Here is a 27088-nt window from a genome sequence, read left to right as displayed (position 1 = left end):
TATATCCGCACGACGGAGGGCGGTTGCGCACGCGCAGTTCCGCTGCGTTTGTCGCAACGGCTTTGTGCGGAAGGACACCTGAGCTCAGATCTCCGGACTTCGCTCAGCAGACCGCCTGCCTTCCGAAGGGCGGGCATAGTGGAAGGAGACGGAGGAAGTTCCGGTAGGGGTCCGTCCGTCCGCCGCACAGGGGCTCCATACCGGCCCGCTGGCTGGCTCCGCCCGGACTACTTGCCGGGGGCAGCTAGTTCCGGCAGCAGCCATTCGACAATTTGCTGCCTCCGCCACCGCCATTTCGGGAGCCGCCGCCTTAGCGCGCCGGGACCGTGGGTACCTCGGTCCTGCTCCGCCCGTTTCAGCCGAGTGGGCCTCTCCGCATCCGCGGCCCTTCTGCTGCCTCCACCAGAGTCTCACCGGCCTCATTTCCCGATGGCGACCTCCGTGGGGAATGTGGCTGACAGCACAGGTACCATGGCCTGCGGCGCTGCAGCCCTGCGGAGGCCGGGCCCTGCCTTCGCCCGGGGCCGCACGGCGGCCTGCGTTCCCTGGAGCTACGCCTGGCTCGACCCGAGCGCGGCGCTCCCTGCTCGCCGGGCTCGTTCCCGGCGGAACTTTCCAGAAGCGGCGGCCTGGGCGAGGCGGTGGTTCCCAGCGCGGCCCCCGCCGCGGCCCCCGCCGCCTTTGTGCTTGTCTCCCCTCTCCTCGGGGAACCGACGAGCCGGGGTCGTCCCTTGGCGGGCTCCTGTCGGCGCTGTCCGGCCGCAGCCTGCGAGCCGCTCCTGGAGGAGCACGGCGCGATTAGTTCTTAGTGTGGTGCTCACTTACTGCTGTATTTATCCGACTATCAGGTGACTGCATTTTTGTAGAGGACGAAGGAGGGTAAAAGCCTGATCCCAAATGTGCGTTGACTGGTCTAGAATCTCTCGCTATACTTAAGGAGCAGGTGTTATGTGGCATAGCCGAGAAGTACAGTGCTTTTTTGGACAGCAAGATGGCGTGCTCAAGCTAAGAAAGATCCTGTCCTACATTTAGTTTACAGATATAGAACTTGAGGGATGGGGGGGAGAAGAGGAGAAATCTCACTTTTCCTGTAAAGCAAGAAAAAGAAGTATTCTGGTTACTGAAAGGATGAAAGGACAACGCAGCTTTATCTCCCAGATTTTTTTGGGGGTTTTTGTAACCAGAGAGAAGGCAGAGTATGAAAAGCTGAAACTATGTCTGGGAAAAGTAGGAAAAAAATTAGGATCTATGGGGAAAGAGATGGGATAGTAATGCAGAGATAGGGGTGTAAAGGGAGGTGGTGGTGATACAGAGGTGGAGATGGAGAGGCAAAGTGCTGCGGTACGGTACTTCGTTGCTCCTCAGCTACAACGGTGTGTCTAGTCAGGGAGGCTGCAGCATCCTCTGCAGCCTTGATCTGTGGTGGTGAAAAGAACATGTGCACGCTTGGGGAGAGTCCTGTGCTCCTCGTCACCACCACCTCCCAGATGGAGGTGGCAACTGCTCCTGTCTGGGCCTAGATTTTACCTAAATGTAAGGTTGAGCATGAACACATGGTAAGTACTTAGGATGTTATTTCTGGGGAGAAAAATGGCCTTGGGTACATTTGTGATAGTTCTGTGTGGGTTTTTATTTTGCTTGTATTCTGTAGAAGCCTCAGGAAGGGTCATTGTCATAGCACGTACTAGGCTTTTCCAAGGTCATAGTCAAAGCGTGTAGCACAAGTTAGCCTAGGTACATGAATTCATGTATGCACGATTGATAAGGGATTCTTCTGGCTGTGACTCTTTGCTGCAGTTATTTTCTTTAGAAATGGATTCAGTGAGCAACCATTGATGGTGTTATGGATTCTTCGGGTTGTAGAACTCTTCTCCAGTGAACTTTCTATTAAAAGTTTAGCTCATTTTGAACTTTGTGATACAGCTGTCCACTTCCTACTTTTAAATGAACTTCTCAAGGATCATTGCTAAAATACTTGTTTGGAGGTAGATGACTGGCTATTTTACACTGAGTGATTGGTTTGCTTTATCTCTTCTGGGAGGGTTGTTTTGTGAAGAGACTTGATAAATGAAAGAAAATTTTAGTGTTTCACTTATTTTGTTGCTTTTGTTAGTAATTCTATTCACAGGTTTTAAATACAGTATTTCTGCACTGCCTTCTCTCTTGCCCTGGGAGTTGCAACTTCAGTTTCACTTTCTGCTTAAGTAGGCAAAATGTAGCAATTAGATAAGGGTTGGAAGCTTCTTTCCAAGTGGTCCTAAGAATTTAAGTCTAAACTTCTTGGGGTTTTTTTGCTTTAGCATTGAAATTTAATAACACCACTTAAATTTATTTGAAGAAGAAATTATTCAGTTAGGTCCATGGGATATGCTCTTCCTTGATCCACCTCCCCTATGTTTGTGCCATCAACAGAACTTGAAAATACACAGACTGCGAGAGGGGCTAAACCTGTCTGGCTGTTAATGGCGGAAGGGAGGGAGTGAGGAACAGCGTGTTGGTACTCCAGTATCGTTATTACTGTCAGCACCTTCGACTTCATAAATGGTGCTGTCATTCTCATGTTCAGTAACAGCTGTATCTGTTTATTGCCAGTAGGTTTAACCAGATACTGAAGTCCGCTTTTCCTGTAGTCAGGGTTAGGAAAACTATTAAGCTTGGCTCGTAGAAAACAGGAATCTAATCTGGATGAAGATACTTGGTTAATAATTTGTCAAGTATCTGAAAACGAGTAGCTTTGCTACTTCCAACTTACTGTGAAACACTTAAAAGTTTCTAGCACTGACAGAGACTATACTATCTGGAAGAACAACTTTAGTTACATCATGTACTGTTTGCAATCTTCAAAACCTGCTAGTGCTAAAAAAGCAATTTTGAAAATAATTTAAATAATGTACATCAATCCCAATTTCATAAAATAAACGCCAGATAGTAACTCTGTACCTAATCTTTGTGATTATTTTGCTATCTTTAAGGTTCTCACAAAAGAATTAAAGAGTCTCAGAGGATTTTTGTAGTAGGTACTGCAAAAATATATGTACTTAAGATATTGAGGTGCTTCCTTGTGTTAGGAAGGATTTATCTCTTTATTTAAATTCAAAATTTATCTGTTTCATTTAAATTCAAAATTTTAAAACTCTTTAGGTCCAGGTGGGAAGTGTTTCATGAATGGAATTAAGTGACTGTAGAGTACTGGAAATGCTGGACTTCAGGAGGAAAAAAAAGAGATACTTGCAGTAATCAAACCTTTTAATAGTAAGAGTCATTGGTATAAAGGCAGAATTTGAAGGCCAACGCTTCTTTCTAGAATGAACGGTTGTGATTTTTTCCAAGCTGCACTTGTCTATATTTTAATACAGCACTGTGCTTTGTAAGAAATTTTATTTCCTTTTCACACTTAATATTGTTTTGTCTAAAACAGGTGGTGTTTTATTTAAGTATTTTGCTCTCCATAATTGTATCTTAAATACTAAAACCATTTTGTCACTCCCATTCCAGCTAAGCCTCCAGAAGCAGTAACTCCTTTTCCTGTACTCTGTCTGTTTAATGGTTCCTTCTGTAGGCCAGTTGCATAAACATTGAAATGTGTGTTTGTGTCTCATCAGATATTGTTCTAAGGCCAGTTTTTTTTTCTATGAAGGAATTTTTACTCATTATAGTGAATGTAGGAGTATAGAGGATTCACAGAATGTTAACACATTGCTTTTTTTAAAGGGTTTTCACTACTGGCACAGCAAAACTTTTTTCTGTTCAAGTCCTTTGAAGTCTTTGTCTGCTGTCCTTCATTTACCTATTAAGTTTTTAGAACTTGTTTTTAATACTACAAAGCATAAGATTTACAGTCTTGGAGGAGAGTGAGGAGAGTCATTGTTCTGTTAGCAGCACTTCTACCCTTATGAACCAAAGTACAATATGTCAGGAATCTCTTTAAATATATTTCAGGCTAATGTAAAATGATTGACTTACAGATATTCACAGTCATTACAGTCTACAGGTTTCCTGTTATTAGCTGATGAAGTAATGAACTTGTACAGATAATGTTAGAAATATCATAGTAGTAGATTGGGGCACCAAGATCTGAGAGTGCAAACTGCCACGTGCTGTAGTGTTTTATGTAGTTTCAAACACTTTCATCCTTCAGTTGTGTACATTTTTTTCACATTGTTTTGTTTTGGTTTTTGTTTTGTTCCCATTATCTAACTTTTTGTTTTCCCCCCTTAAATGTTTTGGTGATTCTCCAGAACCAACGAAACGTATGCTTTCCTTCCAAGGGTTAGCGGAGTTGGCTCATCGTGAGTATCAGGCAGGAGACTTTGAAGCAGCAGAGAGACACTGCATGCAGCTTTGGAGACAAGAGCCTGATAATACTGGTGTGCTTTTATTACTATCGTCCATTCACTTCCAGTGTCGCAGATTGGACAGGTAGGAGACTTGAGGTGTTCTGTCAAGCCTTTTTTTATCATTTGCACCTCTAATAGTACTGAGCATAGCTGACAAAAGTTCTATTCTAACATTGATTTTTTTTAATCACTGAACGCAAATAACTGACTAACTTCATGGCAGCAGTAAGGACTGGTCAAAAATAATGTTATTCCTTTTTGAATTTTGTTAGGGTAAGAGAAATACAAATTGGAATCGCTAGCTTTACAACAAACAACAGATCTTGTCATTATTCTCATGCTATTTTAATACTGTACACGTTAATATCAGAGTGTCACCCACACTTGTGTGTACTGGAGATATTTACATGTGTAAACAAAGGCTTTTGTTTATTCCACCTGCATTGTGGGGGTTTGTGGGTTTTTTTGGTGTTTTTTTTTTTCTTTTTAAGTTGCAAGACTGATTGATTGCTGCGAAATGGCATGATTAATTAAGGATTTTTGTCATCTGAAAGTTGTCTCTCTATTCTTTCTGCTTGCCTGTTCCTGATCTTGCTTTCTGTGCCTCAAGCTTTTTGAACTTTACTTGTCCTAGCTGTAAATCTGAGTGTGCTGGTGAAGGAATTAAGAACTTTTGACTGAGATTTATTTTATATAGGCTTCTGAATGAAGCTGTAATAACAGTTCAGATATGGGAAAATAAAATGGGGGCAGATACAATAGAATTTTACATCTACATCTGTCAGCTGTGTCCTGCTTCTTGGAAAGAGTATTGAGTGGAACATTGCTTAAAGCATACAAATGTTGGAAGAGGCTTCACAGGATTTCTGTTGCGTTTTCTCCAAGTGTGTTAAGTTCAGGTTTGGTGAGGTGACTTGAAACCCTACTGATTGTAAATGAGAGTTGTCTTTCTTCAGTAGAATCTAAAATAGGAACAGGGAGATGATAGTTTCATCTAGGAGAAGCTAAACGTACAAGACAGCTCTGTAAGTCCATATTTGTCTGGTTCACTTAAGCATGAACGTTTATTAAGTAACTAGGTAAACAGGCAAACACTGAAAGTCAAGGGTGTTGGGTTTTTTTTTTTTTTTTGCTAACTTTCTAATTTTCTCTAGGTCTGCTCACTTCAGCACTTTGGCTATTAAACAGAATCCACTGTTGGCCGAAGCCTACTCCAATCTAGGCAATGTGTACAAGGAACGTGGACAGCTACAAGAAGCAATTGAACATTATAGACATGCACTACGCCTCAAACCAGATTTCATTGATGGATATATTAATTTGGCTGCTGCGCTGGTAGCTGCAGGTGATATGGAAGGAGCAGTACAGGCATATGTGTCTGCCCTTCAGTACAACCCTGTAAGTAACACTTTATTTTATAGAAGAACTCCATACTTTACTACTGTCCCAGGACACACAAATAGCAGGTTTCAAAGAATGAACAAGTGATAACCCTTCCCTCTAACCTGTACACCATAAACTTAATGATCTACTCAATACTTTTCTTAAGGATCTTTGAAAGACTTCTGTCACAAAAAAGTTTTATATTGCAATACAGTAAGGGTTGCTGGTTGTGTACTTATCTGTATGGTTGAGATAAAAGCAAGGAATTAGGGTTGGTTTTTTTTTTTGGTTTTTTTTTTTTTTTTCCCTGAAGTCAGAAGTTTCAGTGAACAACCTCATATTTAGCTTCCTGTGCTTTAAGGCAGTATTATTACAGTGAGAGAATCACTGCTCAGACTTGAATGTGAGATCTTGAAAAATCATCAGGTATTACTTTACCACAAAGTCGTAAGTTTCATGGTGATGAGAGTTGCCTTGGTTAGATTTCCACTGCGGACTGGTTTACAGAACCATCATTTTTATGTTTTTAGGCTGAAATTGAGTATCTGTCTGTAAGTGACTCCTATAAAATAGATCTGGTGTTTGGATTTTTGGTTGTAACTGTTTTGAATTGACATTTTTAGTAAACAGTTGTCATGCTGAGCATGATGTCATATGGTGGAATAGCCCTTTGGTCAGTTGGGGTCAGCTGTCCCAGCTGTGCCCCCTCCCTACTTCTTGTGCACCTGGCAGAGCATGGGAAGCTGAGAAGTCCTTGAATAGTGTAAGCATTACTTAACACACTGATGTTTTAGTTGTTGCTATCAACATTATTCTCATTCTAAATCTAAAACGCAGCACTATACCAGCTACTAGAAAGAAAATTAACTCTATCCCAGCCGAAACCAGGACACAGTGTATCAGACTGCTAACTTCTGTTTATTTTGCATCGTACTCAAATAATTTGTACAGTACTACTCAGCATGATGAAAGTATCTGCTTGCTATTTGGTCATACATTTTGTCAAAAAATACTTAAGATGCAGCATCGGTCTGGTGTGCATATATCCTTTTTCCTTTGGAAAAGCAAATGTAAACCCAGTCCAACAAAGGCTCAGAATCTTGTTCTGCTGTGTTCTTCAGCATAGGTGAACTGGTCCAGCTTACTGTGCTAAGTGGTGTGACTAGTGGAGTTTATGCGCTGGTTAGAAATACTGTAAGATGGTGTTTTCTTACAGGAGTTGAGTTTTGTTTAGCTTAGAAACTTCTGTTGCTAGTGTTGACAAAAATGTCCCCATTCTTTGTGGTGTTTACTGTTACATAGTGCAATGGCAGCCTGTGCTGTGGTTACAAATGAAAGAAAAAGAACACATGGCAAGGCTGTTGAAAATGGATGGGTTAGTGGCAGTGGTGTAACTTAGAGAATACAGGTTTGCAGTCACGCTTTAAAAAAAAAAAAGGTGCTCCAAATACTTATGGCAAAAGAACTTAAGCTGCTTGGGGGGGTGGGGGGGCATTTGTTTTTGGTTTTCTTTTATATTTCTATATAAAAAGGAATTATATGAAATACTGCTTTCTTCTTTCTACTTTTTTATGGTTGTATTTTTACAGTACTAAGATCAATAAGATCTGTTGGCTGTAATGTTAGGTCAAGATAAGTAATTTACATCTGTGATGTATTTACTAAGAATTTAAAATAAGCTGTAGAGGACTGGGGCATTCCTTTGCAAGTTCTCTGTGAAGACCTTTGGGGCGTCTGAAGTCCTGAAGCTGATATGTGACTTGGATTTTTCAGGACTTGTACTGTGTTCGTAGTGACCTGGGGAACCTGCTCAAAGCCCTGGGTCGCTTGGAAGAAGCCAAGGTAGGTGTTGGGTAGAATACATGTAAACGTCAGTGTTTTGAAAACTTGAACTTTGCACCAAGTCTTCAAATCTGCGTTGATCTACAGACATTCTGAGAAACTGCTGAAAACTGAAGGCACTGAAACACCCCAGAGTAGTTGCAGGGCAAGATATGGCATGTCCATGTTTAAAAGTTGGTTTAAGTCAAGAAATGGAACATTACCAAGCCTTTCTGCTGAACTTAGACTATCTGATACCATTCTGAAGTATTGGGCAGGGGCTCCATCATGCTCTTATCTGGAAATAAGTAACAGTCCTTCAAATCTGAGGCTTGCCTGCTGATGCCAAGCAGAGAGCCTGTGGTTAGCTCGAGATCCCTGTACGATGCAGGTGTTATTGAAAATGCTGCTCTTCTAAAGTCCTTTGTGGCTTGTAAGTGGAGAAGAAACTTATCCAAATGTTACCTTGTAATATTGGCTTTTAAAGATTTTTATTCTTTTAACTTTTCCCTTCCCTTGATAGTGGAAGAAAGGCTAGTAAATGATCAATAGCTGCTGCAGTATGCAAACCCCCCGAATATCTTTTCTTCATGTCTTCCCTCTCCCCTCCCCCAAAGTAAAGAAATCAGAAGGACAAAGCTGGTTTGTTTGGGAAATGAACTGATCGAAAGAAAACTTGCTGTAGTTGAAAGGTGGCTTCTAGCAGTCTTGTGTTTCCTAAACTGAGAATTCGAACACCACGATGAGTTTAAAATTTTTGGCATGTTAAAACTTGGGTTGCACAAAGAAATTGTCTTGTTACAAGCCACCTTACGCGTCCGCGCTGCAGGGGTGAGGAGTGTGGAGAAATCAGAAACACTCTGGACTCCATGTCTGTCACTCCAAGCCCCACGCGCATGCTAAAAAGTGGAGTGTATGAACAGCGTAGCTGTCTGTTTGGCCGCAGCAACATTTGGGGAGGGTTATGATCTTTATGGGGTAATGGGAGTGCGGGTTCAGAGTTCATTATTTTTTTGATTTCTTTTAACAACTTGGATGTGCGTACCATCCTAGGGCAGCCTAATTGATTTGGTCAGATCCAAGTTGAAAACATTTTATAGCAGCATTTAGACTTTGAACAGTCTTTGAGACACTTGGTTCTCAGCCCACCAAGCGGACAGCTAACATGAATTGCACTTCACTGCAGCTTTAGTGTGACTGGTATAGGCCAAGACACTGCGCCTGCCTTAGGTTGCTGACTTCTTTGTTTCAGAGCTCTGGAGACACCTAGTTTGAAAGTGTTATTCTGTTTTGTGAGAACTTAATAAACGAGGAAAAACATCTTGAGTAAATTGCAATGTGTTTCTTTGGTTATCAGTCCATTTGAAAGATCAAGCCAGCAGATTCCTTACAGTTTGAACTAAAATTTAATTTCTTTGTAGATATTTCAGAGCCTTTCTTCCAAAAAAAAAAAAAAAAAAGTCCCTGCTGTATGCAATTGCCCTGATTAACCCTCTCCCTTCTGCATGTCTCCCTTGTTACAGACAGATTGTCCTCATTCCCATGTGTTAAGACATATCCAAAAAAAATGCAATTGCTTTGTTGAACTCTTACTAATGATCTTGTTTTATTTTCTCTCTTGTTTTTGGTTTTTCACCACTGATATTGTATTTAGAAGGTTTCAGGTGGGTGAAACCTCCTATTCCATGCGTAAGGTGCCTCGCTGAAGGGAGCTCGAGGCCTGGATCTAGGGCAGACACACACCTCCTCCTCCTCTTCCAGCAAGGAACGCACCGAAAAGTCACATGATGAGAAATATGGTAACGGGTTTGTAACTGCCACAGCAAAACCATTTGCCTCCATGCCTGAATCTTCTGTCTTGTGGCTTCAGAAACAGCTTAAAATATTTAATTACAAGCAAGTAATGTAAGAATATTTTATACTAGTAGCCACAAATTCTTTCAAAGAAATAAAGTAAAAGTAAATTAAAATATTTTTTTAAAGAAATAATTGGAGATAGTTAATAGTAAAAGCTTCTAACTCTTCTGGTTGTTCATTTTTTTCCTTTTTTCTTCTTTGTTTGGATTGCAGCGTTCTGCTCTTCTGATGATGCGCTGTGATCCTGCAGTAGCGCAAAGGCTGCGCAGCGGTAACGCGCATTGCGTGCGATTAAGCCCTCATGAACGGTTGACTAGATGATTAATCTCTGATTGGGTGACTGCCCAAGCTCCAGGCTGTAGCCTTTTGGATAAAATTGGGTTGTAATGCATTTAAAGTCCAGACATCAAATTTAATATGTGAGTTTCTGTATGGGCCTGTCTGGTAGATTAATGATTCTGGTTGGCCGTTCACTGGACCTAAGGGCAATCAATATAGCAAAGCAGTTCGCAGCGATAGCGTGGCGCCGTGCTGTTTAGGATGCGCAGCGATTTCTTGCGCTTGCATTACAGGGACCTAAACCTTCATGCAATCCTGTCATTTGAGGTTTTGAAGCTGCAGATGATTGAATGCATTTGAAGAAACTGGGAGACAAGATTCGGATTGGGTGTGTCATCTCACTTTACAAGGACAATTAAAACCGAAGAATGGCTTCATCTTTTTCAGTAGTTTTTCTAATTTTTTAAAGTAATTTCTATCTGTGTTAGAATATTTCACAATTTAATAATTTTATTTCACAGCGAAGTTGTTTTTACACAGTAATTTTTTGTTTTTTATGCACTTAAGGGTGGCAGATACTTCCGCTGAACTACTTGAATTATTTCTAAGATGATTTCTGTGGTGACCTGCTGTCTAAAGGCATGTTAATTTATCAGCATAACTGAAAAATGGTGGGCTTGCACCTGGGTTTTGGTTTGCGCTGGCGCAGGATCAACAACAGTTTGCAGCGCATTAGTTTTGGCGCAAGCTAGCCTATACTGCAGGGTCACTTTTGGCTGGTTAGAGAAGGCATACTAACAATTATTTTTTCTCATTTTTTTCTTTTTACAAATATTCCCCTTCCCTTGTATCTCTCTTCTTTAACTGTTCCAAGGCCTGTTATTTAAAAGCAATTGAGACTCAACCAAACTTTGCAGTGGCTTGGAGTAATCTTGGCTGTGTTTTCAATGCCCAAGGAGAAATTTGGCTTGCAATTCATCACTTTGAAAAGGTAACTATCTGAGCCAGTCAGCTTCACTGCTAGATTTTGATGTATGTGCAGTTGTCTGCTTGTAGATGATAGAAATATTTTCATCAGCAGAGAACTTCCTGTGATCCTGTTAGTTAACATCCTATGTCAATAGTTTTTTTTACTTCCTAATGTTTCAGACTGCCTGTATGCCACTGGAGAGGTATGTTTAGAATTGCCTTAAGGACTTCACACACTTGTCAAATACAAGCAAGTTCATTAAGTTGTTTTACAGTCCTTTTCCAGAATAAATTTTTTTAAAAATCTAATTTGGTGGGAATAATGTTTTGTGTGTGAGAGGGAGAAATAACTTTCTGCTTAAAATAATTTTTCATTGTGATTTTATTTCAGGTATTACTGATCTTTGAGTAACTAAGGAGAACAGTTTTAAGTGACACGCTAATTCCTTTTCTCCAGGATTATTTTTCACCACTATTGTTTCAAGACTTCTCTAGATTGGTGTCATTAACTAGTTGTCTGCTACCTTCTAGTTAGTATCTTAATTCAGTTTGTACTCCTCTCTTAAGTTTCTAAAGTGACCTAAAACTGAATCTAAGATGTGGTGGACAGTTTCTTCCTGATGCTTATGACTTAAGATCTACAAAAATAATTTTAACTGCTTGGGGTTTTTTTTTTTGGGTCTGTGTCTAGTTAGTGATAGATTATAAAGTATTTTAATTTGGAAATAATAGTTGCCATGAGAAGGACTGTAAGAGTGCAGCCTGTCAGATACTCACATGTAGCTTATTACTGCATCTTCTGTAACTTTATTGGTTCTGAAGTTTTTTGCCTTTTAAAAGTTTTGAAGGGAGTGAAGGGTTTTTTTTTGGTTTGGTTCTTTTTTGGTTTTTTTTTTGCGAAGTGAATTTTCCCTACGCACATGATGTATTTGCTCTTTTCTTGCTCTTGTGAAACTGTCTGTGTTTTCCTGGGCTGCTAAAGTTTTAAAATGCTGTCTTGTGTTGCAGTAGAACAAAGGAGACGATCAGTTTTTTTTAGGGTTTTCTCCCCTAAAAACAAATTAAAGACAGCATAGCATGGGTAGACAGGAGTGTTAAGTATGGTCAGCCTAACATAAAATAAATGTTTAACACTTTATTCTGCAGTAGTTGCAGCTGACTAGGTAAGCAAATGAATAAATTTGACGGTAGTGTATGCTGTCGTTTCTACAGATAAATAACTTTGATGCTCTGTGATTGATTTACATAACTTAAGTTTTCCTTTCTTAGTAGGTTATTGATAAAGTCTTAGATGCTTCCAGATTGGGTTTGTCAAATTTAAAAACAAGCAAACAAAAATAGGTTTCATAGAGAATGTTTTTGTGTTAATGCTCAAAACTTACTTGAAAAATATTTTCAGGCTGTAACACTTGACCCAAATTTTTTGGATGCTTACATCAATCTGGGAAATGTCCTGAAGGAGGCAAGGATATTTGACAGGTAAGCAGATAAGTACTGTTACTCTGTCAGTAGCCTGTCAGATGTATCAAGATACAAATTAGGTTCCTGATGTAAAATCTCTTTGGACAGTGTATCAAAGACTTCTGCTGTTAGCTAAGCAAGCAAATGGCTTTGAAATGCATACAGAGCAGGTTACTGGAATAAAAAAAAAAAAATTCCTGTGGAATGTATGCCTTTATGTTACTTCCTGTACTTAATAAAATGTTAAAAATGAGAGTTTCTGAAGGTATTGATGAAAATAGATTTGAAATGAAGGCTGGGGATGGGTGAAGATAAGATGTCCGAGAAAGGCATGAACCCTTGAGTTTTCTGTTTTCATGATGTCATTCAGGACATGAATTACAAGTGTGTGTCTTCTAAAACTTTCCTTCTATGTAAGACAAGCTGAAACGCTGAAATGCAGCTAAGCATCTCATTGAATATTCTGTATTTGTTATGTGTCGGCATCATGTTATTGCATGGGGTTGCAGTACTGTTGCTGTCTTTTTGAACTAACTTGTTTTGAGACTTCTGATGTGATACATGAATCTTAATTTTGTTTCTGGAAGAAGATCCAGGCTGTGTTGTTTATATGCAATGTACCATATTGCATCTGTTAATTGGATTATAATTTCTGGTAGCTGTGGTTTGTGGCTCCAAATTTAATAAAAGCTTACAGGGAACAGGTTAATTATTCTAACTAGTTGCATTGCACACAGTGTAAATCATTCAGTGATTTCTGTTTTAACCATGAATTAATGGCCCAGACAGGGGCATATTTCCTCATAGTTTTAGACTTTCCATCACCTTTTTGAGAATTTACTTACTATGTATACTATTGTGATTTTTCTAGAAATCTGATTTGAATACATCAGTCATTTATATAGTGTTATAGGAGCATATAGTTAAAGATTTCAGTTCTGAACAAAGTGAAGTTTGAAGTATAAGTAAAGCATGATACATGTGTTAGGTTAGTGGAGAAAATAAAGACGTAATAATATGATACTGTTTATATTGTTACAATATAATAATCAACTGGAAAAAAAATGGAGCAAAGGTCTTGTGCTTATCCTAGTAATGAAGAGCATTTAAAAAAAGTAGATGAAAGCTTTACTTTTTTTCCAGAAGACTTATGTTGATCACTGTACAGCATCAGGTGGGAGGAAAACATAACTGGTTTACGAAGTATTTCTTCTAGTCTGCTAGTCATTACAGAACTGAGCATAGCTTTAGAATAACAGGAATAATAATTCATCCCTTGATTGGGCTTTTAATTCAGGCAGTAGTCTTCTGTGTTTTCTGTAACATCTTACAAGACAGATTTGTGTGTGTTAACAATACATATCCCTTGATTTTTGTTTGTTTTTTTATGTAAGTAGTTTTTATGACCAAGGTAAATATAATTGCTGTTCTGTGGATGATTGTTTACCTTCTTTTTCTTGTTACAGAGCTGTGGCAGCTTATCTACGAGCCTTGAGTTTGAGTCCAAATCATGCAGTTGTGCATGGCAACCTTGCCTGTGTGTATTATGAGCAAGGACTAATAGACCTAGCAATAGACACCTACAGGAGGGCTATTGAACTACAACCCCACTTCCCTGATGCCTATTGTAACTTGGCCAACGCTTTGAAGGAGAAAGGCAGTGTAAGGAGTACTTTTCCCTTTTAAAATTTTTAAAAGTATAGTGAATGTTTATTTTAGACACCAGGTGTCACCAGCTTTGTTAAGATGGGATGTTACTATCATTTAGTTAGTCATAAGGAAGAATAATTTAAGAAATCTCCACCTTGAACCTGTTAAAAGTGATTGCATAATGACTTCTCATAAACAGTGCTGTTACAACAAATATTACCATATTACAGTATCCCTTTTTTTAAAGGTGGTAGAAGCAGAAGAATGCTACAATACAGCTCTTCGACTTTGTCCCACTCATGCAGATTCTCTCAACAATCTAGCAAACATTAAACGGGAACAGGGGAATATTGAGGAAGCTGTCCGTCTTTATCGGAAGGCTCTTGAGGTACAGTTGAATGTGGTGAGGGAGAGGTGGGAAATTAAAGTTGGGAATGTGTAATATGACATAAGTTTTTTTTTTCCCTCTTTGGTCTTAAGTGGAGGAACATCTGCTCAGAGACCTGAGTCATATAAAAAGAGTAAGAAATGCACAAGTATTTCTTTTGATACGGTCTACTTGGGGCATTTGAGAGACAGATTCTACTTCGTTTTCTTCCAGGTGTTTCCAGAGTTCGCTGCCGCACATTCAAATTTAGCAAGTGTTCTGCAACAGCAAGGAAAGTTACAGGAAGCTCTGATGCATTACAAAGAGGCTATTCGGTAAATGGATGCTATTTGTAATAGTCCCAGCCTTTCATAAGAGGAAAGTGCCATAGATTTGTACAGAAAGTGACTTACAGTAGCGTATTTTAATTCAGATAGTTGCTTTGCAAACCAAAAAGTCTGGGTATGGGTATGGTTCCTCATTAGAGGAGGAGCTTTTATTGTTTATGACATATATTATCTTTATTTCTCAGAATAAGCCCCACATTTGCAGATGCTTATTCTAATATGGGAAATACATTGAAGGAGATGCAGGATGTTCAAGGAGCTCTACAGTGCTACACCCGTGCCATTCAGATAAACCCAGCTTTTGCTGATGCCCACAGCAACCTGGCCTCTATTCACAAGGTAGCACATGCGAATGATTCACTCTTAGAGTATGGTGGGGCACTGTGAGTACTTACCCTGAGTATATTTTTATCTGCTGACTCATTTCTGTGTCTTTACAGGATTCAGGGAATATACCAGAAGCCATTGCCTCTTACCGCACTGCTCTGAAACTGAAACCTGATTTCCCAGATGCCTACTGCAACTTGGCCCACTGTTTGCAGGTGAGGAAGACAAGGCTTTGATTGTAATTCTTAAGATTCTTCTGCAGCAAATACTAAGCTTGATCACCTCAACCAATCACTGATTTAAATTCAAAGAGTAGACTTAAGTCTTAAATCAGAAGGTAAGATTATACAGTCATCAACACTAATTACTGAAGTTCTAGCTTCGATTTTTGGAAGAAGCATTAGTCTCAACTTGTGAAATATCTGATATAGATCAAAAGAAGCTGTTGTCCCAATATTCTTTTAATTTTTCCTTTTTCTAGATTGTCTGTGACTGGACAGACTATGATGAAAGAATGAAGAAGCTGGTTAGCATTGTAGCTGATCAGCTGGAGAAAAACAGACTGCCTTCTGTCCACCCACATCATAGCATGCTGTATCCCCTTTCTCACAGTTTTAGGAAGGCTATTGCTGAGAGACATGGAAATCTGTGTTTGGACAAGGTAGGAAGTTTTATACAGGCCAATTGTGAGTAAAGTACTTCGTGGTTTTTCGTGGTTCCTACTGAAAATCTAATACTCACATAGTTAGTGTTAGCCTTTGTAAGGTTTTTGAGTCACTGACCTGTAGAGAGACAGGACATAGTGTTACTCATCTAGTTTTGCAAAGTACGTGCAAGGGGTGTTTTGGAAAAGCAGAGTGAGTAAATTATTCTTTCCTGACAGTAAAACAGATCCAGGCAGCTGTGTGATAGTATTTCTCAAAATCTGGTCCTTTCCAGCATCTGTAGCACTTGGAACCTGACCCTTCCTCTTGTGAATCCTTGCTGGAATGTGTGAGCTTTGTGTTTGATTGGTTCTGGGATTTCCAAATGCACTCGCTTTAGTGGTGATGGCAGCAGTGTTACAGGGGTGATGCATCACAGTAGGAAGTACTTGAGTATTTGTTGTGATTCTGTTTTGGAGTACTCTGTGTACAGTAGAATAGATTCTTCCAAAAACATAATCACCTCCTGCTGTAATTACTTAACTGTGTGCCATTTCCACGAGACTGCACAGCACCTCAAGCTGCCAGGAGTGCAGTTGATGGCAAATTCTTTAACTAAAATTTAATGCAACTTCTTAGTCTTTTCCACCAGAGTCATAGCTGTTAGCGCTTGTGAATGTTGAGACGGACTACTTGAGCAGGTTGCCAATTATAATTGAAAATACACTGTCAGCCAGTGGAAGGGTCCAGTTGGCTAACGTAAAGGTCTCAGACTTCAGAAGATAACACTTAGCTTTCAAACTAGCTTGTCTTAATCGTGTGATAATCCTGTCAGTGATAGTGGCTACAAGCTGATGTCTGGGGAAGATGGTGAGCATAAGAACAGAAAGGATGCTGTGCTTTTTCACAGGAATACTGTTCTGGTCACAAGTGACTTGTAGTTTGAGAACTTCCTGGTCATAGTTATGTGGTGTCCGTATATTTAATAATCAGGGGTGGAATACTTAAACTGGTACAAAAGCAGAAATGTCAACTTGCAGTAGTGATGTCTGTCTTTATTTGGCTGAATGTAGGTACGTGACATCTCGTAACACAGTTTGTGGACATTACACTTGGCTCCGATGGAATACATATAATGCAGGTTTGAAACAACAGATGCCCACAGACCACTTACTTGAGTGTGGGATAAGACTAATTCTACAAACGCATGGGTGTTTTTTGTCATTCTGTTTAGCATTTGGTTTTGGTTCCTGAGTTTATAAACAGTTATGTATGTTTTCTTGACAGATCAATGTTCTTCACAAGCCACCGTATGAGCATCCCAAGGATTTGAAGGCCAGTGAAGGTCGACTTCGTATTGGCTATGTGAGCTCTGATTTTGGAAACCATCCAACCTCACACCTAATGCAGTCAATCCCAGGCATGCATAACCCAGACAAATTTGAGGTAAAAATATAAATGTCATGCTTAAAGCTTTAAATATGGCTGTTAAGTGCACTTTCTTTTTCTTGATGCAGGCAGGTAAACTAGGGAAGGGCAAATTTTTGTTTCTAGATTTTTTTTTTCTTTTGTTAGCGGGCTTTTTTAAATGGGTTGAAGAGTTCTGCAGCCTGAGTCATCCTCCTTTTACCAGTATGAAGTGTTATTTAGAAGGTAGGCGAATTAGATACCTGTCCTTAGAATTACTGTAGGTAGGATTTGTGGCCCATGGAAAACTTCTTTTAAGGTTCGGCTGCTGTTCTTTGAGTAGGTGCGTTTCAACATCAAGCTGCTACTGCCTGGTTACTTCTGATTTACAGATATGCATCTGTTTTTTGTTCACTCTGCTGCTGGTTTTTTTATGTGTATTTTTCCCTGGGATACCTGAATCACAAATGTGAACTTCAGATTGGTCTGGCTACTGCTTTTTCAAAAGGAAATGATACACTACACTTACTCCAAAAGGAGCATATACAATGTAGCAATGCTAAAGACAATCACACCTGTATTTGGGTGTCATGTTAAGGGATTGAGGTTGTAAATGGAACTAATTCCCACTTACGTTGTTCGCCCCATGACTGTTTAAATTGCCTCAGTTTTGAGCTCCTGTTTTCCAAGAATGAGAATTTACTTATCTTTGTAAAGGGTTGTAAGTCTTTCCTTCTTGCAGAAGTGTTTTTTATTAATCTTTGTTTTGGTTTTGGGCTTTTTTCCCTACCTTCTTGCTTTTTCCTGGTCATGAAGTCTTTGTAGTCTGAAATCCTTGTGGCACAGCTGCATGCTTGAATTGTTATCAGAAGTGTGATTGTGAAGCAGTTTTTTTCATTAAACAATTAAATTGGTGGTCTGAGTACATGGGGTGTGGGAAGAATATAACATTTAACCTTGAATCAGCTCAAGAGAAAGGGCAGTCTTTCTTGTTCTGGATTTATAAAATTACTTTACCTTGCACTGATGAGAACACTGTATATATGTCTTTGCAAGATGCAGTGCCGTACTCTACCACCAGAACGAGGTAAAACTGGGGCCTGGTGCAAATTTGTCAAATGCCCAATGCGGCCCCCCCCCCCCCCCCCCCCCCCCCCTTTTTTTTTTGACTTCTTTTTCAACTGGTAAATACCACAAAAATAAATATAATATAATTTGTATGAAACTAGATGTAACCTTGCTAATGTAATTTAAAATTGCAATACCATATGTTTTATAGTAAATTTAATTTGTTGGCAAGTTGTTGCAGATAGTCAATTTTTGGTGCCTCGTGTTCTAGGTATTCTGTTATGCCCTGAGTCCTGATGATGGTACAAACTTCCGTGTAAAAGTGATGGCTGAGGCAAATCATTTCATTGACTTATCTCAGGTGAGCTTTTTTGATGCATTGACCTTTTAGCAAACCTAAATGAAGAAAGAGGTCAGCCTGTAGTTTGAGATTTTTAGTTGCAATCATTTCTTGAATTAAGCTGATGTTAGTCTTGAGAATTTTGGAGTTTGTAGATATATTGATGTTATGTCTTACCTGGGATGCAGTGGTTATTGCGTGACCTCACTGATTATTAAACAGTAATATTAGCAATACTGAGTAACTGTTCCATTAGGTCTTAAGATAATAGTCATATCTAAATGTCATGGGTAAGTCAAGATGCCACAACTGCAAATATATTTAAGCTTGCTTTGTTCCAGTGAAGCAGGACAGAGGCTTAACGATAGAGGATTTTGCCCCTCTATCAAAAGGCTGTTTTGGTAACATATACAGATGGGGTTGGTTTTTTTTTTTTTTGGTGATTTTTTTTTTTTTTTTTTAAAAGTTCCATGTAAAAACTGATGAGGATTTCAGTATACACAGAAGTCAAGTTGTTGTTATACTATCTCAGGATAACTGGCAAAACCCTAAAGCAACATGGGATAATCGATGTACATTAATAATCGAACTGGATTGGCACCTTGACAGTCCCAGATTAGGTGATAGATAAAAATTGCATGCAGTTTTTAAACTCATCATGTTGTTCAGAACCTGCTCTCATAAGTAGAAATGCTAAATTGATGTCAGCAGAATTGCTCTTTGAGATGGATTTTGTAAAGTTGATCTTTTAAAATGTTATTTTAGAATAATGAGCTTCAGTTATGCTTGTTGAAAGCCGTCGTCAGTGTCCCGTGTCCGTCTGTCCCGTCTGTCCTGTCCCTCCCCCCCGCTTTTGCAGCTGTGGATGTTGAAAGCCCTGGGTCATAGTAAAACAGGGCAGCAATTTCATATTTGTTGTTGCACTTAACAGCTATCTAGGAAAAATTCTTTCCTTTGCTCAGAGCGATAACACTGAGTTTTCTTATTTAAAATTCTTGAGACTAAAGCTTGTATTTTTAGGTTACAGTGCAACTCAGAGATTTGTACAGGAGGTTCAAACAGGTAGAAACAGTTTGCTGTGATCTGTTGCATTAGCAGTGTAACTTACTGAAAGTTAAACTAGATGGGAACTCAGATTGTTGTCCACTCAGAGCTATAACTGCCTACGTGCATGCGTTTACCCTGCTATAAAATGTGAAGTAGCTTTCCCTTTTTACAAAAATGAAGTACTTTTATGATGCATATTAATTGCAGAGTGAGTCAGCATTAGCAGTAGCTGCAGAGTAGTTAATTGGCTTACTCTTGATCTTCAGTGTGAAGTAATTTCTCTGTATTACCGTAGTTTGGGAATCTACCACTTGCCCTACGTGAGGTTTGTCATTAATTAGCCTTACAGGAGTGGTGGTGGGGGGGCTGTTCTGGTTTGTATAGCCTCAGTTTCTAGCCTTTGTTTTTTGTTTTACTGCGGCTGAACTAGAGACATCTGTCTCTATTTTCTTTTATCTGCTTGTAGGTAATGACAAATTATATAATTAATTCTTGGAGGAATTTAAAACTGTTGAAAATTGTTTACCTTTCAATATTAGACAGGAAGAGACACATTGTAATTTCCAAGGCTTTGCTGTTGTTCTTAAGTCATTGGTAATACCTTGTGTGCAGTTCCGCTCTTCTTTGTTTTTGATTTATCCAAGAACTGAAGCCGTTCCACTGTTGCTTGAAGTTTCTTCTGTGGTCTATTTATGATATTTTTCTGCATGATTTTGCTGAGCTTGGCAATGCTAGGTATCACTCCTCTGATTTGAATGTGCAGAGGCAATCTTCAAGTACCACAGTTACAATTTCTGTCAGCAACCGCTTCAACTGTGTCTAGCAAACTTACATTTTTCATGGCTTCAACAGGGGTTTTTTTGATTGAGTTGAGGACTTATACCTCTGTAAAACCAGGAGTAATGAGATTTAAGTATTGTCTAAATTAAATTATACAGTTGACATTTATCCATTGGTACACTGATGTCTAACCACATTTATTAGTGAAAGACTGAAAACAAAAATAACTTTCATTTATTTATGTATTTATTTATTCTTCAGATACCATGTAATGGAAAAGCAGCAGACCGCATCCATCAGGATGGGATACACATTCTCATTAATATGAATGGTTACACCAAAGGAGCCCGAAATGAATTATTTGCCCTGAGACCAGCACCTATTCAGGTAACTAACTTAGAGGGCTCTGTATCTCCAAAGAAACACTTGTGAGTAGGAAGAGTTTCTCTTTTTCTTCTGGCAGAGTGGAAAAAACATTGAAGGCTCATGTTGATCAGTAAGTGAGAGAGACTTTTTAGGGCTTAGTATATGTGCGGCAAATAGGATCATTCTGTTGAAACAGAGTAGTTTGGTTTTTTTATGTGCTTTATGGGCAGTTGACTATGTCCTGCAAGAGAACTCCTTAATTCTATGAGGTTCCTGTACATCACTGGCTTTCTTGCATTAGTGAGAACAAAGAAAGGGTATTTGAAGCAGTTGTGGAAATGATTTGTTGGTTTTAATCTCTTTAGGCTTAGTGAAATTTTAGCTAGGGTAAGTCAGAATTGATGTCAGAGTTATTTTTTTGACTAAGGATTTTCTAAAATGCCTATGGAAAGAGAATGGGAGAAGCCTGAATCAGAGGCACTCTAGGCTACAGAAGCTGTCTCAGCTAAGAGAAGCTGTAATCACTGATTGTTAGTATTCTGGGTATAGCTGCATGTAGTTGAATACTTTGGCCTTTTGCTAGAGGGATCAATTTTAGAACATCCTTGAACTGTTCACTGTCTCGGTAGTGAAAGTTTGGGGTTAGTGGTTGCTCTTCAGTTGATAAAGCACAAGAAATTTTCCACCTACAGATTCAAGTTCTTTAACTTAAAATGAGTTGATTTTTAACTTACTTTATTTTTGCAACGCACCTGAGACTGGAGCCTTGCTTTCCTGTTTTTTTAGGCAATGTGGCTAGGGTATCCTGGAACCAGTGGGGCATTGTTCATGGATTATATCATCACAGATAAAGAAACTTCCCCAGTTGAGGTGGCTGAGCAGTATTCAGAGAAATTAGCTTACATGCCAAACACCTTCTTCATTGGAGACCATGCCAACATGTTCCCCCATCTGAAGGTACGTAGGAAGATAGGGCAAGAAAAGCAGGTGTTTTCCATAGCTGACTTTATAAAATGGCACTTAGTATAGTGCTTGATAAGGGATCTTGTAACTTTTTTTAACACTTTTTTTTAACAGAAAAAAGCAGTCATTGATTTCAAGTCCAATGGTCATATTTATGATAACAGAATTGTTTTGAATGGCATTGACTTGAAGGCTTTCCTTGACAGCCTCCCCGATGTCAAGATTGTTAAGGTGAGAGCTACTCCTTTGTGTGTTCAGTCTTAGGGACTGAAGCTAGTACTTTCTCTGATGCTTATGTGATTTATCTTAGATGAAGTGTCCTGACAGTTGTGACAATGCAGACGGCAATGCTGCTGCCCTCAGTATGCCAGTCATTCCTATGAACACAATTGCAGAAGCTGTGATTGAGATGATTAATCGTGGGCAAATTCAGATAACTATCAATGGATTCAACATCAGTAATGGATTAGCAACTACTCAGGTGAGGCGCTTCCAAGAGGCTGTTCTCTTGGGTCTTATGTTATAGCTGTATGTTTTAACATAACAAGGAAGAAAAACCTCCAAGCAAATGTCTGTCTTCTGTCCTGTTGATTTGTTTAGTTCTTGTATTGAAGGAAACTTGCAAATGTGTTATAAGCCACAGATGTACTGGAAGATGATCTTTCCCCCCAAAGACAGAGGGGTTATATCAAGAGGTATCTGAAGTCCAAAGAGGTTTAATCTTGTTGCATAAAGAAGACACTTGGTTGTTCAGAATTTGAAGGCAAGATTTGCTCATTGCCTGCAGCCTACAGGGCATTTGTGAGCTGTTGCCCAGTTTCAGTTGTGTTTTTCCTTTAGAAAAAAACTGCTAAGTAATACAGGCAAAGTTATTCTACTGTATCTCAACAATGTTTATTCATCTCCTTACATCTTTCTGAACTACACACTATACCACCGCCTCTCAGTTCATGGGATTTTAGTATAGTGACAGATACTGGTTTTGTTTAATACTTCTTCCTTCACAGAACAGTTCTTCCTTTTTAAAAATACCATATTTTGACACTGGCGTAACTCTTGACTTGTGAATTTTATTCAGTTTACAGTCCTTCAGGAGACTCTTTTACGTCATTTTATGAGACCTTTTATTATCACTACTCTATCCATAATCTCATGCCTTGGTTTCTTTTTGAGTTCTTTTGCTCACAGCTGAGACTTTCCTTTAAGGTGGTAATAGGTTATGTCTTAGTTTAGTCAGTAAGCTTATATAGCATGTTTTTCTGAAATTGTTGTCCCCTGAGAATAATAGAGAATTCTTGTCTTAGCACTCCACCACCAAGATGAAACAATCTAAGCTCTGTTGGTGCACTTCTAAAACAGGATTTATATCTTTTGATCACACTAATATAACCCTTCTTTGTGCTTGTAATTTGATACCAGCTACTTTTGGGCATAGGTCGACAAGAACTGTACATTGTGTTTTTTGAGGTCTCCTCAGTGACCTGGATAAGTAGCACTTTTACCAAGTTTTGTTGAACTAAATTATCTTGTGCATCTTCTAACAGAGTCAGTGACAGTGAGTCATTGTCATTCATGTCAAGTTTGTCAACAGTCCGCTTATTTTGGCTGGCTGCACTGCCACTTGAGCTAAATTTTAAATATATGTGTATATAAAATATATGTACATAAAGAAAAAGGCTCTAAGTACCTGTTTTGCCCTATCTGTACTGATGTTTTTATCTGTCTTTGATCCCACCATTGCCTGCCATTATTAAAAAAAAAAAATAAAAAAATTAAAAATCCTACTTCCATTTTACTAATCCTCAAGACTTTCTTGCATGGTATTCTGATTGTCCCAACTTCATCCTCTGCTGTTTTTTATTTTCTTTCTTTAGATTAACAACAAAGCAGCAACTGGTGAAGAAGTTCCACGAACTATAATTGTTACTACCCGTTCTCAGTATGGCTTACCAGAGGATGCTGTTGTATACTGTAACTTTAATCAGCTGTATAAGATTGATCCTTCTACTTTACAGATGTGGGCTAATGTGAGTATCTGTATCTAATACAAAATCTAAGGTCAGACTTCTGGAACATAGCTGTTCTGTTCAAGTTAGCAGAAACTTTATGCAAGTTAAAACTGTAACTCTTCTGTGGAAAACATTGGCCCTGAGCCATTTGAATCCTTACAATGCTCATGTTGCAGGACTTAGTGTTAATAGAATATAGAATTTTTTAGATTGATTTCAAATCACATCTGTGCTTCTAGCCAGCGAAAAATTACGTCTTGGACAGCTTAAGTATGCTGGTACTCTCTTCCTTAGTCTGCATAATTGAGTCATAACTGGCCTTGGTAGTTGGTAGATTGACAATGCACCGAGCGTCTGTATCGAGGTCCGGTTGATAGTGTATTGCTGAGAGTTACTTGAGGGGTAATTTTTTTTATATTCCATAGCATGGGCCTATAAATAATGAGATCATAAATGTCAAGACTTACTCTCTAAGTACTGCTCTATGAACTATTGCTCAGAGTTGCTGTCTCTTTCAGTGGGATTAGAAATGCAATCATAGTTATTCCACTGGAAATGGTGATTATTTTTTTCCTGCTCTATACCTCAGAAGATTAAAATACTGAATGATTATGCCTTTTGCTTCATTTTGATGTGTGGTGATTTCTTGTTCGGAAAAGGAAATGTTTCTGACTGAACTTTGTGTATTTGCTTCTTTATTTTTGTTACAGATCCTAAAAAGAGTTCCGAACAGTGTGCTGTGGCTGCTACGTTTCCCAGCTGTAGGAGAACCCAATATTCAGCAATATGCACAAAATTTGGGTCTTTCCCAAAACAGAATCATCTTTTCTCCTGTTGCCCCCAAAGAAGAACATGTGAGGAGAGGGCAATTGGCTGATGTTTGTCTAGACACTCCGCTTTGCAATGGGCACACAACTGGGATGGATGTACTCTGGGCTGGGACTCCAATGGTCACTATGCCAGGTAACGCAGCGGGGAACCTACGTAGAACAGATGGGTTTGAGTATTACTAATTTTTTAATAACAAAGAGCAAGCCCAACAAACTTTGTTGCCTCTTTTAGAGGCAGAAGGAAAGTAACTCATACTTTGCAATATGTTACTTGATAAGCTTACTCCTGTTACCAATTGTGTGTGTGTTTTTTTTTTTTGTTTGTTTTTTTTTTTTTTTTTTTTTTTTTTACAGGCGAGACTCTTGCATCACGAGTTGCTGCCTCCCAGCTTACTTGCCTGGGTTGTCTTGAGCTCATTGCAAAAAGTAGACAGGAATACGAGGATATTGCTGTGAAACTGGGAACTGATCTGGAATAGTAAGCCAGCTTGTACTGTGTAATGTGGTAACATCAAGAATGTAAAGTGCTGTATTTGGGCACAGTGCTGAGACTTACCAGTAGTTTTAATCTTGCAGATATTTTAATATTTAAAATAGCTAGGCAATCCTCGTCTAGAGGTTTCTTGTCTTGCAGTTTAACTCAGCTTCTGCTTTTACAGTAAACTTAACCGCGCTCCCAATTGAGTAACAATGCTACCTGTTCTGAAGAAATTGCTCATGTGCAGGTTCTTACCTGGTAAAAAGTGCAATACAGTTCACCTTTTGTTCTTTTTAAATTGAAGATTAAGCAGTTTGTCACTGCAAGTTAAAATTGCACTGTAAAAAGTTACCACAGTACAGATAATGCAACAAGTTAATGTGTTGATGTCGCAGCTCTTCTGAGTTGAAGTGGTCAATGCTGGTCTGTATCAGAAATGATGAGGGGATGCAACAGCCATATGAATTTGGTGGAAGTGGGGGAGCAGATACTTTTGAAACAGTTGTACTGGCAGTTCTGGGTTAGCTGAAAAATAGTAGATTTTAAAAGTAAACAGTATTATGAAGTGTTTTGAACCTTTCGTGACTGCTTTAACTCTTTTTGTAGCCTGAAAAAAATACGTGGCAAAGTCTGGAAGCAGAGAATATCCAGTCCTTTGTTCAACACGAAACAGTACACAATGGACCTGGAGCGGCTTTATCTTCAAATGTGGGATCACTATGCTGCTGGCAACAAACCGGACCACATGATTAAGCCAGTAGAGGCCAGTGAGTCTGCATGAAGAGAGATTGTGTGCCCACCCAGAATTCTCCAGGAACTGAGCCTCTCAAACACTTCTGCAGAGATGATGAGCTAAAAACTGTGCATTTCTACTTAACCTGCCTGGTACTCTGTGGCTGAAATAATACATGATGGTGATTAAAGCACAGCCAGACTTACTTCTTGCATGATAGGGAAAGACTCAATAGAGCCTGGGATCCTTTTATTCCATGAGGAATTTGAATGGGATTGAGCTGTGTCCATGTGAGCCTGTGTGTATGAGTGATGTAGTGGTTGCTGGGGGAAGTTTGAACTGCCCAACCAATTATGATTTCATAGATTGATTTAATCTTCCTATGAGTCTCTCTCCTTTTATGTGGTTTGGGAATTGGAGCGTTTTAAGATTTGAATTTGGGTACTCCTGTTGGTACATGTGTGGTTCTCCCATGACAAATTTCCACCTAGTGAGTGTTGCTCCCTGCATTAAGTTCTAAACTGCGTGGACTGAAAGGGCATATTTTGCTGGTGTAGTCTTTTTTTATAGGTTTTATAAACCACTTGAGCCTATATCAGCCTTTTAATGTTTGACCTCTGTTTTGGAGCTCTCTGTAATGTGTTGGTTTAGATAAGGACTTCAGTTATTTTGTTTTGTTTTTAAGCTTCTCCAGTAACTCAGCTAATGGGCTTCATGATGGCAGCTCCTATTCTGTTGAAAAACCAAATTTGATTTGAAATTAATCCTCCCCACAAGTGTTTGAGGTAAACACAAACTGGTGCCAAATACAGATCTTTCAGGAATGATTGTTGTTGATTATGTATAGAGGCACAGTCCTAGGTACTGTAGCAAAGACTTTAAACAAAAAATAAAGCTTTGGTTTGCCAGTTTGACCGATTTGACCAGTGTTTCATGTTTTCTGCTGCCCTTCTTGTGCTGCTGTCAGAAAAGCACTCTGAACTGCTGGCCTTTCACCTTACTTTCTGTAATTTTGTTTTAAATAATGCTATTTATTTCAGCAGAAATAGTCCCAGGTAAGCGTAAGTAAGATTTTGTACATAGATGCTTGTTTCCACTAGGTTAGACTAAACCCACCCAAACATGAAAGCTGTAGTGTGTGTGCAAGCTTAATTCAGAAGTGTTTTGGGGCCTTGCAGCAGCTTGTTTCTTCTGGCCTTCATGGTGCTGTCATCTCAGGTCAAACTCTGTGGTACCTTGAAGGTCATGGCCTATGTGTAAATTAGTATTTTTGTTTTGAATAAGCAACAATAACATTGCCCAACTCCTAAATCTCTGTGGTGGGTCAAGGACTGCAATTTGAAATGAGTGTCAACCTTGCTAATGGTACTAGGGGTGTTGATATGTAGCAGGTGAGTTTGTCTCCTGGTTGTACTTAGCACCCAGTTTCTGCTGGGTGCTGCTGCTTGGTGCACCTAGGTTACCCAGTCCCTGCTGGTGCTGGGTGTACCCTGCCTGATGAGCAACCCCCCTTTTTTGGTGGGCTGCCGTTGCTGCCTGAATGCCCCAGGAAGGGAGCCTGGCTGTAGTTACTGTCGCACCCTCTCCTGTTAGCAACAGCTGTCTAGTATCACGCTGGGGGATTA

The 27088-nt window shown here is 39.3% G+C and overlaps 1 protein-coding gene across 4 annotated transcripts; it reads left to right on the top strand.

Moving 5' to 3' along the window:
- The first annotated feature begins 108 nt into the window (after positions 1-108).
- Positions 109-26377, top strand: OGT (O-linked N-acetylglucosamine (GlcNAc) transferase). Of its 4 annotated transcripts, none has more exons than XM_075513552.1 (22): positions 113-466; positions 4239-4419; positions 5492-5735; positions 7494-7562; positions 10552-10668; positions 12046-12125; positions 13574-13769; positions 14005-14145; positions 14359-14459; positions 14657-14810; positions 14912-15013; positions 15280-15459; positions 16730-16888; positions 18189-18278; positions 20346-20471; positions 21237-21407; positions 21528-21644; positions 21724-21894; positions 23288-23440; positions 24133-24385; positions 24607-24730; positions 25337-26377. In XM_075513552.1, exons 1-22 carry the CDS (start codon positions 430-432, stop codon positions 25509-25511), a joined length of 3141 nt encoding a protein of 1046 aa, XP_075369667.1. In that variant the 5' UTR covers positions 113-429; the 3' UTR covers positions 25512-26377. The 4 variants fall into 4 exon arrangements, with proteins under 4 accessions (XP_075369669.1, XP_075369667.1, XP_075369668.1 ...); XM_075513553.1 differs by having other exon boundaries at positions 114-466; positions 4269-4419; XM_075513554.1 differs by lacking the exon at positions 24607-24730 and having other exon boundaries at positions 109-466; positions 25337-25475.
- The last annotated feature ends 711 nt before the right edge of the window (positions 26378-27088 follow it).

Source organism: Mycteria americana, chromosome 10 (assembly GCF_035582795.1).
Source record: "Mycteria americana isolate JAX WOST 10 ecotype Jacksonville Zoo and Gardens chromosome 10, USCA_MyAme_1.0, whole genome shotgun sequence".
In the NCBI taxonomy this organism is placed as follows: domain Eukaryota; kingdom Metazoa; phylum Chordata; class Aves; order Ciconiiformes; family Ciconiidae; genus Mycteria; species Mycteria americana.
Note: the sequence above shows the minus strand (reverse complement) of the source record. Positions and strands in the feature narration are given on the sequence as shown.

Coding starts and splice junctions, on each gene's coding strand:
- OGT (XM_075513552.1), top strand. CDS start 430: ATGGCGACCTCCGTGGGGAATGTGGCTGACAGCACAG. Junction 14,811..14,911: donor ACCTGGCCTCTATTCACAAG/GTAGCACATGCG, acceptor GTGTCTTTACAG/GATTCAGGGAATATACCAGA. Junction 21,895..23,287: donor ATGGATTAGCAACTACTCAG/GTGAGGCGCTTC, acceptor TTCTTTCTTTAG/ATTAACAACAAAGCAGCAAC.